This window comes from Erinaceus europaeus, chromosome 2, assembly GCF_950295315.1.
Source record: "Erinaceus europaeus chromosome 2, mEriEur2.1, whole genome shotgun sequence".
Classification (NCBI taxonomy): Eukaryota; Metazoa; Chordata; class Mammalia; order Eulipotyphla; family Erinaceidae; genus Erinaceus; species Erinaceus europaeus.
Window position 1 is genome coordinate 54,513,148 of NC_080163.1, and position 14,663 is coordinate 54,527,810.

The 14,663-nt window shown below is 38.7% G+C and overlaps 1 protein-coding gene across 1 annotated transcript; it reads left to right on the forward strand.

The window, feature by feature from the left end:
- The first annotated feature begins 4,844 nt into the window (after window positions 1–4,844).
- LOC132536935 (double-headed protease inhibitor, submandibular gland-like) lies at window positions 4,845–11,378 on the forward strand. Its single transcript, XM_060186405.1, has 6 exons — window positions 4,845–4,964; window positions 5,734–5,747; window positions 6,283–6,404; window positions 7,345–7,387; window positions 9,890–10,002; window positions 11,086–11,378. Exons 1-6 carry the CDS (start codon window positions 4,898–4,900, stop codon window positions 11,129–11,131), a joined length of 405 nt encoding a protein of 134 aa, XP_060042388.1. The 5' UTR covers window positions 4,845–4,897; the 3' UTR covers window positions 11,132–11,378.
- Window positions 11,379–14,663: the final 3,285 nt, after the last annotated feature.

Genomic DNA, 14,663 nt, shown 5'->3' on the forward strand with positions numbered 1-14,663 from the left:
AAAAAAAAAAAAAAAAAGAAGCTCAAGGGAGTCGGGCTGTAGCGCAGCGGGTTAAGCGCAGGTGGTGCAAAGCACAAGGACCAGTATAAGGATCCCGGTTCGAACCCCGGCTCCCTACCTGCAGGGGAGTCGCTTCACAGGCGGTCAAGCAGGTCTGCAGGTGTCTTTCTTCCCTTCTCTGTCTTCCCCTCCTCTCTCCATTTCTCTCTGTCCTATCCAACAACGACAACAACAATAATAACTACAACAATAAAACAACAAGGGCAACAAAAGGGAATAAATAAATAAAATAAATATTAAAAAAAAAGTGGGTTAAGCGCATGTGGCGCAAAGCGCTGGGACCGGCGTAAGGATCCCGGTTCGAGCCCCCGGCTCCCCACCTGCAGGGGAGTTGCTTCACAGGCGGTGAAGCAGGTCTGCAGGTGTCTATCTTTCTCCCCTTCTCTGTCTTCCCCTCCTCTCTCCATTTCTCTCTGTCCTATCCAACAACGAATTGCGTCAACAAGGGCAATAATAATAACCACAACGAAGCTACAACAAGGGCAACAAAAGGGGAAAAAAAAAAATGGCCTCCAGGAGCCGTGGATTCATGGTGCAGGCACCGAGCCCAGCAATAACCCTGGAGGGGGAAAAAAAAAAAAAAAGCTGTTTTGTGGTAGGTCAGTCCATGGGTACATTATTCAGAACTACATAAAAAGGGATATTATAGCAGCAAGGTTTTGGGTCTAGGAAACAAGTTGACTTGAAGATATCGCATGAAATACCCAGAAAATACTATTCCATAAGCAATAGAAAACTGAGTTTATGATCTAACGAATAGATCTCATGTCATTTTATTGGGTAAATAAAGTAGAACTGGAGTTCCACATGGCATATGATAAGATGGTTATGAGAAGAAATGACATGGCAGGAAAAAAAAATCTTGTACTGAATCAAATCAGGGAATCTGATTGATACAGTGAAACTGGACAAGTTACTCCAAATTTAGTACCTCATCCTACTCCTCTATTTTCTTTTTTTCTTTTTGTCTAGATAATAAGTTTTCAAAGGGATTTCCATGAAAAGTTTGTGTATGGTGGAACTATAGATACTTTTTGAATTTACCTTAGCAAAAAGCTATTTACCCCTTTCATTAAATTACATTTGAGAGGTGAAATTCCATTTCTCTCTCAATCTCTCTCTCTCCTATCTATCTATCTATCTATCTATCTATCTATCTATCTATCTATGTATGTATCTATCTATTTAATCTATCTATCTCTTTGCCTCCAGAGTTATCACTATGGATAAGTGCCGACACTACAAATCCACTGCTCCTGGCAGCCATTTTTTCCACTTTTTATTGGATAGGACAGGGAGAAACTGAGAGAGGAAGGGAAGAAAAAGAGGGGATAGAAAGACACCTGCAGAACTGCTTCACTGCTTGTGATGAGATGCCCCTGCAGGTGGGGATCCTGGGGTTGGAACTGGGGTCCTTGCACTTAGTACTATAAGTGCTTAACCCTTTGCAATGCTGTCTGATGCCAAATTCCATTTCTTAAATAAGAGAACATCTGAAAAACATAGATCCAGATATTTCTTTTCTTTTTTATTGATTTAATTACTAATGAGAAGTCCGTTGGATAAGAGGGATGCAATGCTATACAATTCCCACTGCCACAGTTCTGCATTCCATCCCCTCCACTGGAAGTGTTCCTATTTTTTATCCCTCTGGGAGTGTGTGCCCAGGATCATGATGGGGTGCAGAAATTGGAAGGTTTGACTTCTGTAACTGCTTCTCCACTGGACATGGTCAGTAAGAGGTCGATCCATACACCCAGCCTGTTTCTATCTTTCCCTAGTGGGGCAGGGCTCTGGAGAAGTAGTGTTCCAGGACAAATTGGTGAGGTCATTCTTGAAGATCATGCTACCTCAAAAATCTTATGAAACTTTGTTATCATTGCTGTTACCTACTTGGAGCATGGTCTGTCTTGTCAAATGTTTCACTATAACTTGGGAGAGTCCAGAAACGATTCTGGAGAGAATTATATATATTTCAGATGTTGATGAAACGTTGAGCATATATATGTGAGGAGTAAGTATTTACATTTCAAAATAGAATAGAATGAAGTTGGAGAACTCTATCTGAGGAAAGATTATGTATTAGAAAAATAAGTATCAATGATGGGTGGGCATGGAAATTAGAAAGAAATGCAAGAAGTAATTGCAAGATCAAAGGATCTGAAATTGGGAGATATGTTTTCTGTCAGTGTTTTATCACTCAGTAACTATCAACTCTGGAAATATTGTTTAACTCCACTATCTATGAATATGCCATATATTTTACTGTGTGGTCACCAGGCTTTACTATCCCGGGTCAAGTTTTTCAGAAAAAAAAATAGGGACAGAGACAAAGGGATAGAGAGAAAAATACTATTGTGCCAAAGCTTGCCTCATCTGGATGGAGGCTATGTTCAAACTGGATTGTATACAGAACAAAGCAGACACACTGTTCAAATGAGCTGTCTTGCCAGGCTGAGTATGCATTTTCTTAATTAATTACATATTAACTCTGTAGAGGATTAATTGTTTTCTAGAGAACTGATGTGATGTTTATACTGTCATAGGGTGGGTATACTAGGTTACTGGAAATAATTGGCTTGCATTACTGAAAAATATTGAAGTAACATGCAAGTATTGGTTATGTGGCTTGAGATAGATACGTAAGTGTAAAAGGAAATATGTCAAACAAAATACCATGTTTAAAATTTAAAGAATATAATTATATAATAATATAATAAATTTAGAATATAATAATTCTAAAACTTGGATTTTAATTATAGATACTAAATTTTGTTATTGAAATACTATATGAAATGGTACTGCCAAAGCCAAGATGGTAGACCAGTAGTTTCTGCCTTCCTTCTTTTTTTTTCTTTTTTTAAAATTTTTTAAAAAATATTTTTTATTTTATTTATTTATTCCCTTTTGTTGCCCTTGTTGTTTTATTGTTGTAGTTATTGTTGTTGTCGTCGTTGTTGGATAGGACAGAGAGAAATGGAGAGAGGAGGGGAAGACAGAGAGGGGGAGAGAAAGATAGACACCTGCAGACCTGCTTCACCGCCTGTGAAGCGACTCCCCTGCAGGTGGGGAGCCGGGGTTCGAACCGGGATCCTTATGCTGGTCCTTGTGCTTTGCGCCACCTGCACTTAACCCGCTGTGCTACAGCCCGACTCCCTCTGCCTTCCTTCTGTCTCACAACAGAAACTACAAGGAACATGAAAACCCTGCATTAAAAAAAAAAAATCTTGCAATTTGCAAGCTATCACAATGGAGGATGAATGTTCAGAGGGACACAAGGATCTGAGAAGTAAAAAAGCCATTTCCCAGATCTTCATCATGGTGTCCAATTCCTCCTCTAGCCCACCCATGACTCACTGCACCCTGATTACTTGCATCTCACCCACCATTATTTCATCATCCCCTATCTACCATGGATTCCTCAGCTGCTACCCAATGGCTCAGTGTCATGCCAGTCATCCCAATACTATTACAACGTTCTACCCACAACTTTATAGCAGTGAGAAAGAAGAAATAGAGACTGGGAATTACCCCACTTTTGGGTTCCTGTTCATTAACCGTTTTGTCTCACCTTCTGGGCACCTGCCACCTTCAGGGCACCAAGGTGCAGGCACTACCATGATTCCATTCTGACTTCTCTTGGCAGACTACCTTACCAATATGTCTTGGAACCTCACCTCTTAGAGCCCTATCCCACTAGGGAAAAATAGAAACAGGTTGGGTGTATGGATCCACCTGCTAATACCCAAATACAGTGGAGAAGCAATTACAGAAGTCAGAACTCCTAGTTTCTACACCCCAAAAACAATCTTGATCCATACTCCTAGTGGGGGAGAAGTGATAAGGAGGAAGAGAAAAGAAGGCTCTGAACTCTAGCTCCATCAGGTCCCAGAGAGAGAGGACAAAAAGGAGAGAGATATTTGGATGTATTAATAGAGTTATGAGTGGTTTGGAGGGGAAGAGAGGATTGGGCCTGGAAGGAAAAGGAGGAGGTTATGTATAAATGTAAACAGAGAGCTGTAGAGACGGCAGTTAACCCATGTCTGCAACCGTGGGAGAACTGTGGTGGTTTGCAATGAAGGGACTTGGGATTCAGAACTCTGGTGGTGGGAATGGAGTGGAATTATTCCCCTGTTGACATGTAATTTTGTAAATGAATACTGCATCGCTAATAAAAACATTAAAAAGAGAGAGAGACAGAGAGAAACTGGGAACTACCATGGAAGAAAGGCAGCTGCCTTTTCAAGCATTGCCTCAGTCTGACAGTAGTCATATTAGAATCTACTTTCCAGAGCAATGGACTTGGAGTGTAGCCAGGACAAGCACTTCGTTTACTGCACAGCCTGCTAGCCTATCCTTCTACCCATCATTGACTTACCAGGGAAAGATGTCACAGTACAGAAACTCCCTCCAGGGCAGAGGAGGCCAGATTTGAATCTGGATTGTGTGTATGGCAAAACAGGCATTCTCTCAAGGAAGCTATCTTGCCAGCCTTCTGTTTTTAATTCACTGCACCTATGATTTTATTTGTTCTGAAATACAGCCACAGTGTTGTATTTGCTAGGAGATCATGATACAAAAAAGGATCTTTTAGTACATGAATTTTGGGCTAACTGTTCCAAATATCTTTAAACTAAGATAATAAGGAAGTTTTCCTTGACAAGTGAAATAAACAACCAATCTTGGGCTAGCAAATCATCATCACTGAAAGTGTCAGTATCTAATGAGGGTGGAGCACTCGCTTGAGTGTGTGGTATATATACACATCCTTGTGCAGTTGGCAAGTTACCTTCTATTGCTGGTCTTGCCTTAGAGCAGCTCACTCCGATTCATCATCATGAATGTCATCACTATTTGTGCCATCCTTGCTCTGGCTACCTCTGCGTGGGCCGTCTCTCCACCTGGTGAGTTAGGATACCCTTCAAATACCCCTACCCATATGCACCACAATCTATACAGCCTTTGCTAGTTAGAGACTGTTACAGTGGGAAGAAGGTGTGTGTTTGAACTGACCTGATTAACAAAATAGGGATGAGTGAGCTCTTTGGGAAAAGGAAGTGAGACTGAAAAGAATGAAAATGTTGTGAGCTCTCTGTTCAACTTCAGATAAGGATCTTTCAGGCTGCTGACTCTCTATTTTACTGGTTTCTTAAAGATTCAATAATTTATTTTTATGAGAGGAGAGAAAATAAGAGAGACTGGGTGATTCAAAGCATTACTTAGCTCTGGCTTAAGCTGGTAGCAAGGAGTTCTGGAGTATCAGGCTTAAAAATCCTGTGAATGTTGAAATATTTTCTCTACCATATGACTTGTTTTTTCAGAAACAACACTTGACTTTGTGAGCATAACCCAACCTCACTTGGGCATAACCACAGGAACATCTAAATATCTGTGCAAACCCTTTCTCCATCCACCAGTTTCCTTAACCACCACCACCCTTGTGTGTGTGTGTATTTATTTTTCATCAGAATCACCTACATCTACATCTATCTTCATTCTGAGATAGACGAGTAAAGAAGTTATTTCTCTAAGGTTTGGCCTGATCCAAGGATGTTGGGAAATGTGTTCTTGCTGCTATAAACAATGAATTCAGCTTTGCACTAACTAGAATTTGTTTTATCTCCATTCTTTCTCTACAAATATGTCTTGCATTTGCTCGCCTCTGGTGATCAGCACTGGGAACACAAGTGAGTACAGTTCTCTATGTGTACTTTTTATAAAAATGAAATTAGAACTAGTGGGTGAATTGAGCTTTATAAGTAGCTAGTCTAATTCAAAGAAAATGGAAATTATGCAGGAGGTAACGCTGCTCCTATTCTACCTCTTCTTGTAGTGCTGCTTCTTCTTTCAAAGGTTGCAGAATAAAGAACCTCCTTATAAAATGAGAAGAGCAAATAGAGTAATCCTTTCTATTGGGTAGCATTTTAAGTATTTATGTTTATTTTCCACATTTATCATTCAATCTGACACTCCTTCTGGCCCTAGGAAGGAGAATTCGTATTTCCTCCTGAAACAACTAATTTTCATCAAATTTTTAGGGAATGTTCTAGGTCTGATGTGTGTGTGGTACACACACAGCACCTGGTCCAAATGTTATCTTTTAGATTTGGCTGCTGAAAAGTTGGAAAGGTCCGCACTCTCTTCTTTCTCTTTCCACCTTGATATGAGAGTGATTGCAGATTTCAAGACACTATAGAATATTGATACTTGTTCCAATTACAGGTGGATTGCGCCTCATATAGTGGTAAAGGTGGAACAATTGCATGCCAAAGGATATACAAACCAGTATGTGGTTCAGACCTGAAAACTTATTCTAATGAATGCATGCTGTGCTTCAATAACCTGTAAGTTTAGCACTCAGTTTGGAGCCTCCTTCCCCTTTCTAAGGATAATTAAGTCTAGACTGCCTAAGTATGCTTTGGAAAAAGCAAAACAAAACAAAACAAAACAAAAAAAAACCCTTGGTTTGACAAATACTACTTTTTTTTTTAAATTGCTACCATGGTTATTGCTGGAGCTCAGTGCCAGCCCAATCTTTCTGGAAGCTATTTTTCCTTTCTTCTTCTTCTTCTACTTCTTCTTCTTCTTCTTCTTCTTCTTCTTCTTCTTCTTCTTCTTCTTCTTCTTCTTCTTCTTCTTCTTCTTCTTCTTCTTCTTCTCCTTCTTCTCTCTTTCTATTATATTTGATAGGACAGAGAGAAATTGATAGATTAAATACAGAGGAAGGAAGAAAGACACTTGCAAACCTGCTTCACAGCTTTGTGAAATATCTCCCCTGTAGGTGGGGAGCAGAGGTTCGAACCCTGGTCCTTGTGCATGGTAAGATGTGCACTTAACTGGGTGTGCCACTACCTAGCCCCTAAGTACTATCCATGCACTAATAAAACCATAAGATACTGAAGATGTTATTGATTTATTAAATTATGTCCCTCCTCAGAAGACAGGAAATTAGTATTCAGGAAAATAATGATGACTTTGTTGCCTATAAAGGTCAGAAGTAGATTTTGACATGTTTTATTTTTTTGTAATTATAATCTTTATATTATATTTTAAAATGCCCTATTTCCTTTTAGTATTGCCATATTTCCTTACATTTTACTTGTTTATGAAATCAATCAAAGGTTTTAATGGTTACTTTTAGCTAACTAGAATAGGTTAGCAAGCAGATCTCTTCATTTTCAGTCAAGATCATACTACACAGAATGACATATAAGTATTTTCACTTTGTATAATATGAAATAACAAGTAATTGCATTGTCTATTTAACAAAATATTCTCTTCCAGACAAAGAGGATATGATGTCAGAAAACTTCATGACAATGCCTGTGTAAGTATACAGTTTTTCTGTTTTGCAGAACTGGGGTCACACACATACACAATTTCACAGCTCAAAGTCACTTTTACATTTAGATGGAAAGAAATAATGAGAGAGAGAGAAGACAGAAGGTAAGACACCACAGAACTGGAGCTTCCTACAGTGAGATAAAAACATCCTATGTGTTATTGGAGTTTGAAACTAGATTTCACAAGGCAGACATCTTAATTGGCAAGCGATTTCTGTTTTTATTGCCACCAAGGTTACCACTGGGTATCCATGCCTACATGAGAAATCTACCACTTCTGAAGGCCATTGACCCCCCTTTTAAATTAGTGATTTAATAATGCTCAACAAAATTGTAAGCTAAGAGGGGTACAATTCCCACCAATAGAGTTTCATATCCCCTCCCCTCCACTGGAAGTTTCCCTATCCTTTATCCCCCTGGGAGTATGGATCAAAGATTTTTATGGGGTGCAGAAGGTGGGAGGTCTGGTTTCTATAATTGCTTCTCCACTGGACATGGGCATTAGCATGTTGATCCAAACCCTCAGCCTGTTTCTATCTTTTTCTAGTGGGGCAGGGCTCTGGAGAGGTGGGATTCTAGGACACACTGGTGAGGTCATCTACCCAGGGACATCAAATTGCATCATGATAGCATCTGCAACTTGGTGGCTGAAAAACAATAGGGTATATAGCAGAACAATTTGTTTAATAATCTGGAACCTAAAGATAAGAATATAACAGATGAAATTTGAGGTCTTCATGTTAGAAGAGGCTAGCAAGTCAATTTTAGATATATTCTAAGGGGCCCATGACTTTACTAATTTTTGCCTGAGACTAACAGCTAACACACAGATGAGCTAAAAGTATTGTTTGGGAAGAAAGTGTCAGAGTTAGGAATAGGACTAGAAAGCTGCATCCAGGCAGAGAGTATACCGTTAACTGTAAACCCCATCAGTCTGACCTAGGGCCCATGTCTATTCATATTTATCGTAGGATCCTGTTTAACCTTTGCATACCTATTGGTCTGAGCTTGCATTCCATGGTCACAGCTAGGAACATTCTAGGCTACACTCATTTCAGGACCAGTCTTCCTAGAATAGCAGATTATGTTGACTCAGCCTCCCTTCGGAGAGCGGGGCAGTTTTTAACATTGTTGTTCTACCATTGTTGCTCCCCTGCCCCCTTTCTTAGTGGTAGGGCAGAGAGAAATTAAGAAAATAAGGGGAGATAGAGAGGGAGAGAGAAAGAAAAACACTTGAAGATCCGCTTCATCACATGTGAAGCCCCCACACACACACTGTAGGTGGGGATTGATGGCTCAAACCTAGGTCTTTGTGTATGGTAACATATGCACTATTGTTTAGTATTAATATAAAATTTCAGCACTATTTCTCACTTTCATAGAGAAAACTCATTTTGAAACAGGTATGCTATAAATTATCTATAGTCAGGCCAGACATCTGGCTAACTTTTTAAAAAGAGACTAGCTCCCAAATATGGGAAGAATTTATAAATGCCCTTAACTGTAAACCCCATCAGTCTGACCTAGGGCCCATGTATACTCATATTTAGCGTAGGAGCCTTTGTAACCTTTGCATACCTGTTGGTCTGAGCTCGCATTCCATGGTCTCAGCCAGGAACATTCTAGGCTACACTCATTTCAGATAATAATAAAAGATAATATAGTTAATGATATAATATGGTTACATATTATATATATATATATATATATATATAGTTAATGAGATAATATAGTTAATGGAGTAATCCAGCGACTCTAAGAACTTCACTCATAGCTCATAAATAAGACATTGGTTTACAGGTGATCGTTTTCTCTGTTTCCCCATTTTAAAAGTTATGGTAGAGACAGAGAGAAGTAGAGGATGGGATATGAAAAGGGAGAGAAAAAGAAAGACACGTATATGTCCACTTATAAAGCTTCACCCCTGCACATAGGAGGAGAGACTTGAACTGCCATCCAGAGAACTATAACATGCACACTCAGCTGTGTGTGCTGAGCTGGCTGGCCCCACAACTCATTTTAAGAAGTGATACTGAATTCAGTTTGATAGATGACAAATGGCAAATCAAGTCCAATATATTATCACTGGATATAGTTGTCAATTTGGGGGTAAAAAATGAGTGACAGGAAGGCTTAGACAAAATTCAGCTTCCCCTTCCTATAAGATCCAACATTGCTGGTACAAGTAACAAGTAGTAAAGCTTGTTCCTTTCTACACAGAAATCAAGAGGGTAGCTGAGATATAGAATGACAGACACACACACACACATACACATAGACACCTGTAGAAATGTCTCACAGCTAGCAAAACCTCGTGACCACAAATGGGGACAAGGAGCTTGAATATATGTCATCGTGCATCATAATGTGTGCTCGACCGGCTATGCCATCACTTGGCCTCTCAAGACCTTTAAAAAGTTAATTTATAAGGCTTAATATTTTGAAATGTGAAATTATTTTATTCTGATCTTTATTCATTGGGACAGGGAAGGATTGAATGCACACAGGTGTCTAACATATGTACCCTGAATTATGCACCTCTTTGTGGATCTGATGGACGTAATTATGCCAATGAGTGCCTCTTTTGCAATGCTGCATTGTAAGTACCGAATTCAACATATTTTTAATGTAGAAGTAACCTCTCCCATAGAGACAATGATCAAATAGTTATCAAATAAATTAGTTTTTCTATGAATCTCAGAGACAGATGATTCACTGATACTCATGGTTTCTGACAGAGAGAGAGAGAGAGAGAGAGAGAGATATGAAGAGAGAGACACATCAAAAGGAAAAAATGAAGACTGGGGTAGAAAAAATGGGAAATTTGTTAAAATCATAACATTATAAAGTGGCATAAAACAAGGAATTTACAGATTCTTTTTTTTTCGTTCCTGATACTGATTTGTACTGGAACACTGAATTCCTTTTACTAACATGCTGAAGCTCATTCTTTAGTTGCTTTTTCCCCTTCTGTTTTAAGAAACTTGGGTCTATTGAATAGGCAGTTTTACCTCTCCCAGCCTGACTTTTTTTTATTCACATCGAAAGGCAGAGGGAGAGAGAGAGAAAGAGACATCTACAGGTCCTAGTGCATATACAGAATTTGGGCCAGGAGTATGTTCTACCCAGTAAACTGTCTCTCTGGCCTCCTTATTGCTCATTTTAAATATTATGTGCTCATTTGATTGACTTGATATAAGAATAGACAACATTGTTTTTATGCAACCCTGGGTAGTAAACCCAAGGCTTCACACATTCCCAGTACCATTGCACTGCCTCCCCAACCCAACATTTATTCAATGTTTTGAAAGAGACACCCAAATACCACCTCACTATACATAGAGCTTCCTTGTAGTACCTGGGATCAAATCCAACACTTTCCCGATGGAAGGTATGTGAGCCAACTTCCAGGTTCAAGAATAGATTACTCTAAATGTAAGGTCTCCAAACACTTTCTTAAAAGCATATATATGGTTTTCCACAACTTTTATTAGCAACTTGGAGTGCTTTTACAAAATTATAGGATTTCAGAGCTATAACCCTATGCAGACAAATAGTGCATTTAAATCATCATACTAACCCCAGCAAAGTTCTCTGCCCTCCTCTTGCCCCAAATATCACAGTTCTCACAAAGTTGAAGAGATAATTTGGTCACCACTTTAAAAGAATATTTCTTTTGTAGGAGAAGTAAAAATGGACTTCATATAATGAAATATGGAGAATGCTGAGTATTCCTGATGCTCTAAGACATGAAGTTCCCTCTTATGGTTTCTACATAGAGAGTTTCTCCAGGATGACTATTTGGTGATAAACCTATGGATATGATTCCTTAATAAAAGATTCCCAGCAGAATACTGTTAAGCTTGTCTCTGTGAATATCACTCTTAAACAGAAGATCGTTATCATTTCCTTCAATACTTAGTCATGAAGAAATATTTCCTATATTTCCACCCCCAGGTGGAGAGTGATAAACACACTGGTGAAATAAAAATCGACAGCCTTAAAAAAAAAAAAAGAGAGCAAGAAAAAGATTTGGGGACATGCAGTGGCACATTTAGTGAAGCACACATTACTGTGAACACAGTTTGGTTCAAATCCCCACTTCTCACCTAGAAGGGAAAACCTTCATGAGTGGTTAAGTAGGTCTGCATGTGTCTCTCTATGTTTCTCATTCTCTGACTAACACTCCCCTCTCAATTTCATTTTGTCCTGTCAAATAAAATATAAAGAAGAAAGGATTAAAAGGCCAGTAGGAGCAATGGTGTCACCAAGCCACCGTGATAAGCCTCGTGGGAATTAAAACAAATTATTATGAATCAAAGATGTGTGCCTGATCACTAGTTTTACATTTATCTAAAAACACTAATGAAAAGTGGAAATGCATATTTCAGCAACATTGGAGTAAGATTCTTTAATATTATAAATCAATTTCAAAGGACTAGGTTATATATATATTAGCAGGGAACAAACTCGGGACTTCAGACTTGCATCCCTACACTCTATTCACTCTTGCACCTCCTGGTCACTTAAGGGAAGTAATTAAAATGTAATGAAGAATTAAATGTCACCAAAAAAAACAGAAGGAAAATTTAGAGTAGCTATCAAAGATAAAGATGGGGGGGGGGGGGCAGAGCCAAGATGGTGACTTTGGAGCCACAGTTGAATTTATAGTAGACAGTAGAGTTGCATAATTGTCTATTCTTGAATTCCCTTTTTTCCGGTCTCTTTCTTTTTATGTCAGTTGCTATTTTTTCTTGGACTGGAGGTGTTGTTTGGCTAACTGGTGTTGGTTGAACTGCATCAATCCTTTCTTCAGTTACTATTGTAATTCCTGAGGTTGGTGACTGCACTTGTCATAAAGGTCTTTAGTATAGTGTGGCTTATACTCAGAACACAACTGAAAAATGACAGAACAAAAAAATAAAAAACACATCAATGAAAAAATTGTTAAATCAAGAGCAAATAAAACTGCCACCACAATGAATTAGGACAGAATCCCAGAAGAAACTAAAAATCAGTCAGAAGTAACCATAGATAAGAAAAGAATAAAAGCAATAATTAACCTAATAATCACAGATATGAAGACAACTATGGAGGAAAGGGCTATCAGAATTACAGAAACAACATATAAGATCCTCAAAAAAAAAAAAAAAAAAAGCTACCTTGAGGTAATTAGAGAAATGAAACCTGAAATAGCTGAGCTAAAAGGCCAACTAGCAGAAGAAGCTAATACTATAACTGAACTGAAGAAAGAAGCTGAAGGAAGGGAAAGAAGATTAACAGAAGCAGAAAACAGAATTGGCCAGACAGGGGATGAGCTACAGAAAACAAAGAAAGAGGTAAAAGAGCTCAAAAAGAGGTTCAGAGACACTGAAAACAACAACAGAGACATATGGCATGATCTCAAAAGAAGTAGCATTCATATAATTGAGCTGCCAGAGGAAGAAAGAGAGGAAGGGGAACAAAATATTCTAGAGGAAATAATGGAATAAAACTTTCCAGACCTAAACAACAGGAAGGACATTAAGATTTAAGAGTCTCAGAGAGTCCCAAATAGAACCAAACCAGACCTGAAGACACCAAGACACATCATACTTACAATAAAAAGAAGTAAGGATAAAGAAAGAAGACTAAAGGCTATAAGAGAAAAACAAAAAGTCACATACAGAGGAAAACCCATAAAACTGTCATCAGACTTCACTCAAACTCTAAAAGCCAGAAGAGAATGGCAAGATATCTATCAAGCCCTGAATGAAAAAGAGTTTCAACCAAGGATAATATATCCTGCTAAACTTTCATTCAAACTTGCTGGAGCTCACGTGGGTTAGCTCTCAGTCAGGAAGGTAAATGACCGGTTCTCCCTTGCTCGTTCAAGAGATGACATGATATAGTAAGAGACACTGGGGAGAATTGGGACACTCTCGTTTATTTGCAGAGGGACATTGGTTTAAATAGAGAACCAAACAAAGAACATTTTTCAAACATGTCAGAAATTACAGGTTTCTTAAAGGTCAGCTTGCCAGCTTGCCCCTATTGTAGTGGGCTGGTATGACAGGAATTGATGAAATACATAAAGGTCAAGACAATTATTCTCCATGATGCAAGCAACTTAATTATCCAAAGGTATTTGAGAGAAACATAGGGGTTAAACCAGCAGGGTGAGATAGAGAGAAGACAAACAGAGCATGATAGTTATCAAAGCTATAAGGAAATAAAGTTTGGAGTTTCACTGAATGATGTCAGGGAGGTGTTTGATGGAGTATGCTTTCTCTAGTGATCAAAAGTGAGGTGATTGTGTGAAATCTGGGTGACTATGTGAACTTTGAATGAACCTTAAGGCAGGCAGCCATGTGGCCTGCAGTCAGTGGGGAGAGGCAATGAGATCTCTGTGGGCTTGAGAGTCTGAAAAGGGAAAACTGAGTCTGAGAGACTGTTTTTCCCCTTTGCTCATCTTGATGAGAGAGGCTAACAAGGGGGTGTCTTTCCCAGACCTCCATACAAGGATGGAGGCAGTTTTCCCTAAGCTCTATCAAGCTTACACATAGTCCCACACAAACTAGATGGAGGGATCAAAACCTTCTCAGACAGACAACAGTTGAAGGAGGTAACCATCACCAAACCTGCCCTGAAAGAGGTACTAAAAGACCCCTTATAATCAAGAACATCACTATAATAGTTGACTTATATCAGAGGAAATAAATAATTGTTGAATAATGGCACTACAATACATTCAGTCCATAATATCAATAAATGTCAATGGCTTAAACTCACCCACTAAAAGGCACAGAGTGGGAGGACGGATCATAACACAACCCAACCATATCTGCTTGCAAGAATCCCACCTGACCCAACAAGACAAACACAGTCTTAAAGTGAAAGGATGGAAAACTATCATACAGGCTAGTGGACCACAAAAATGGCAGGAAAAGCCATTCTTATCTCTGACACAATAGACTTTAAATTAAATAAAGTAATAAAAGATAGGCAAGGCCATTACATAATGACTAGAGCATCAATCAACCAAGAAGATTTAACAATTATTAATATATATGCACCATGAGGAATCATCTAAAAACATCAAACACCTATTGAAAGAACTACAAAAATACATCAATATTAATACAATAAGAGTGGGAGAATTCAGCACCCCACTCTCACACTTAGACAGATCAATGAAGCAGAGAATCAACAAAGAAACAATAGAATTAAATGAAAAGATGGACCGACTATACCTCCTGGATATTTTCAGAGTTCTTCACC

What these genes read in the sequence shown, in the direction of transcription:
- LOC132536935 (XM_060186405.1), top strand. Translation starts at nt 4,898, where the DNA reads ATGAATGTCATCACTATTTGTGCCATCCTTGCTCTGGCTACCTCTGCG. An exon ending in ATGCTGTGCTTCAATAACCT is followed by an intron (nt 6,405 to 7,344) that starts GTAAGTTTAGCA and finishes ATTCTCTTCCAG; the next exon opens with ACAAAGAGGATATGATGTCA. An exon ending in CTCTTTTGCAATGCTGCATT is followed by an intron (nt 10,003 to 11,085) that starts GTAAGTACCGAA and finishes TTTCTTTTGTAG; the next exon opens with GAGAAGTAAAAATGGACTTC.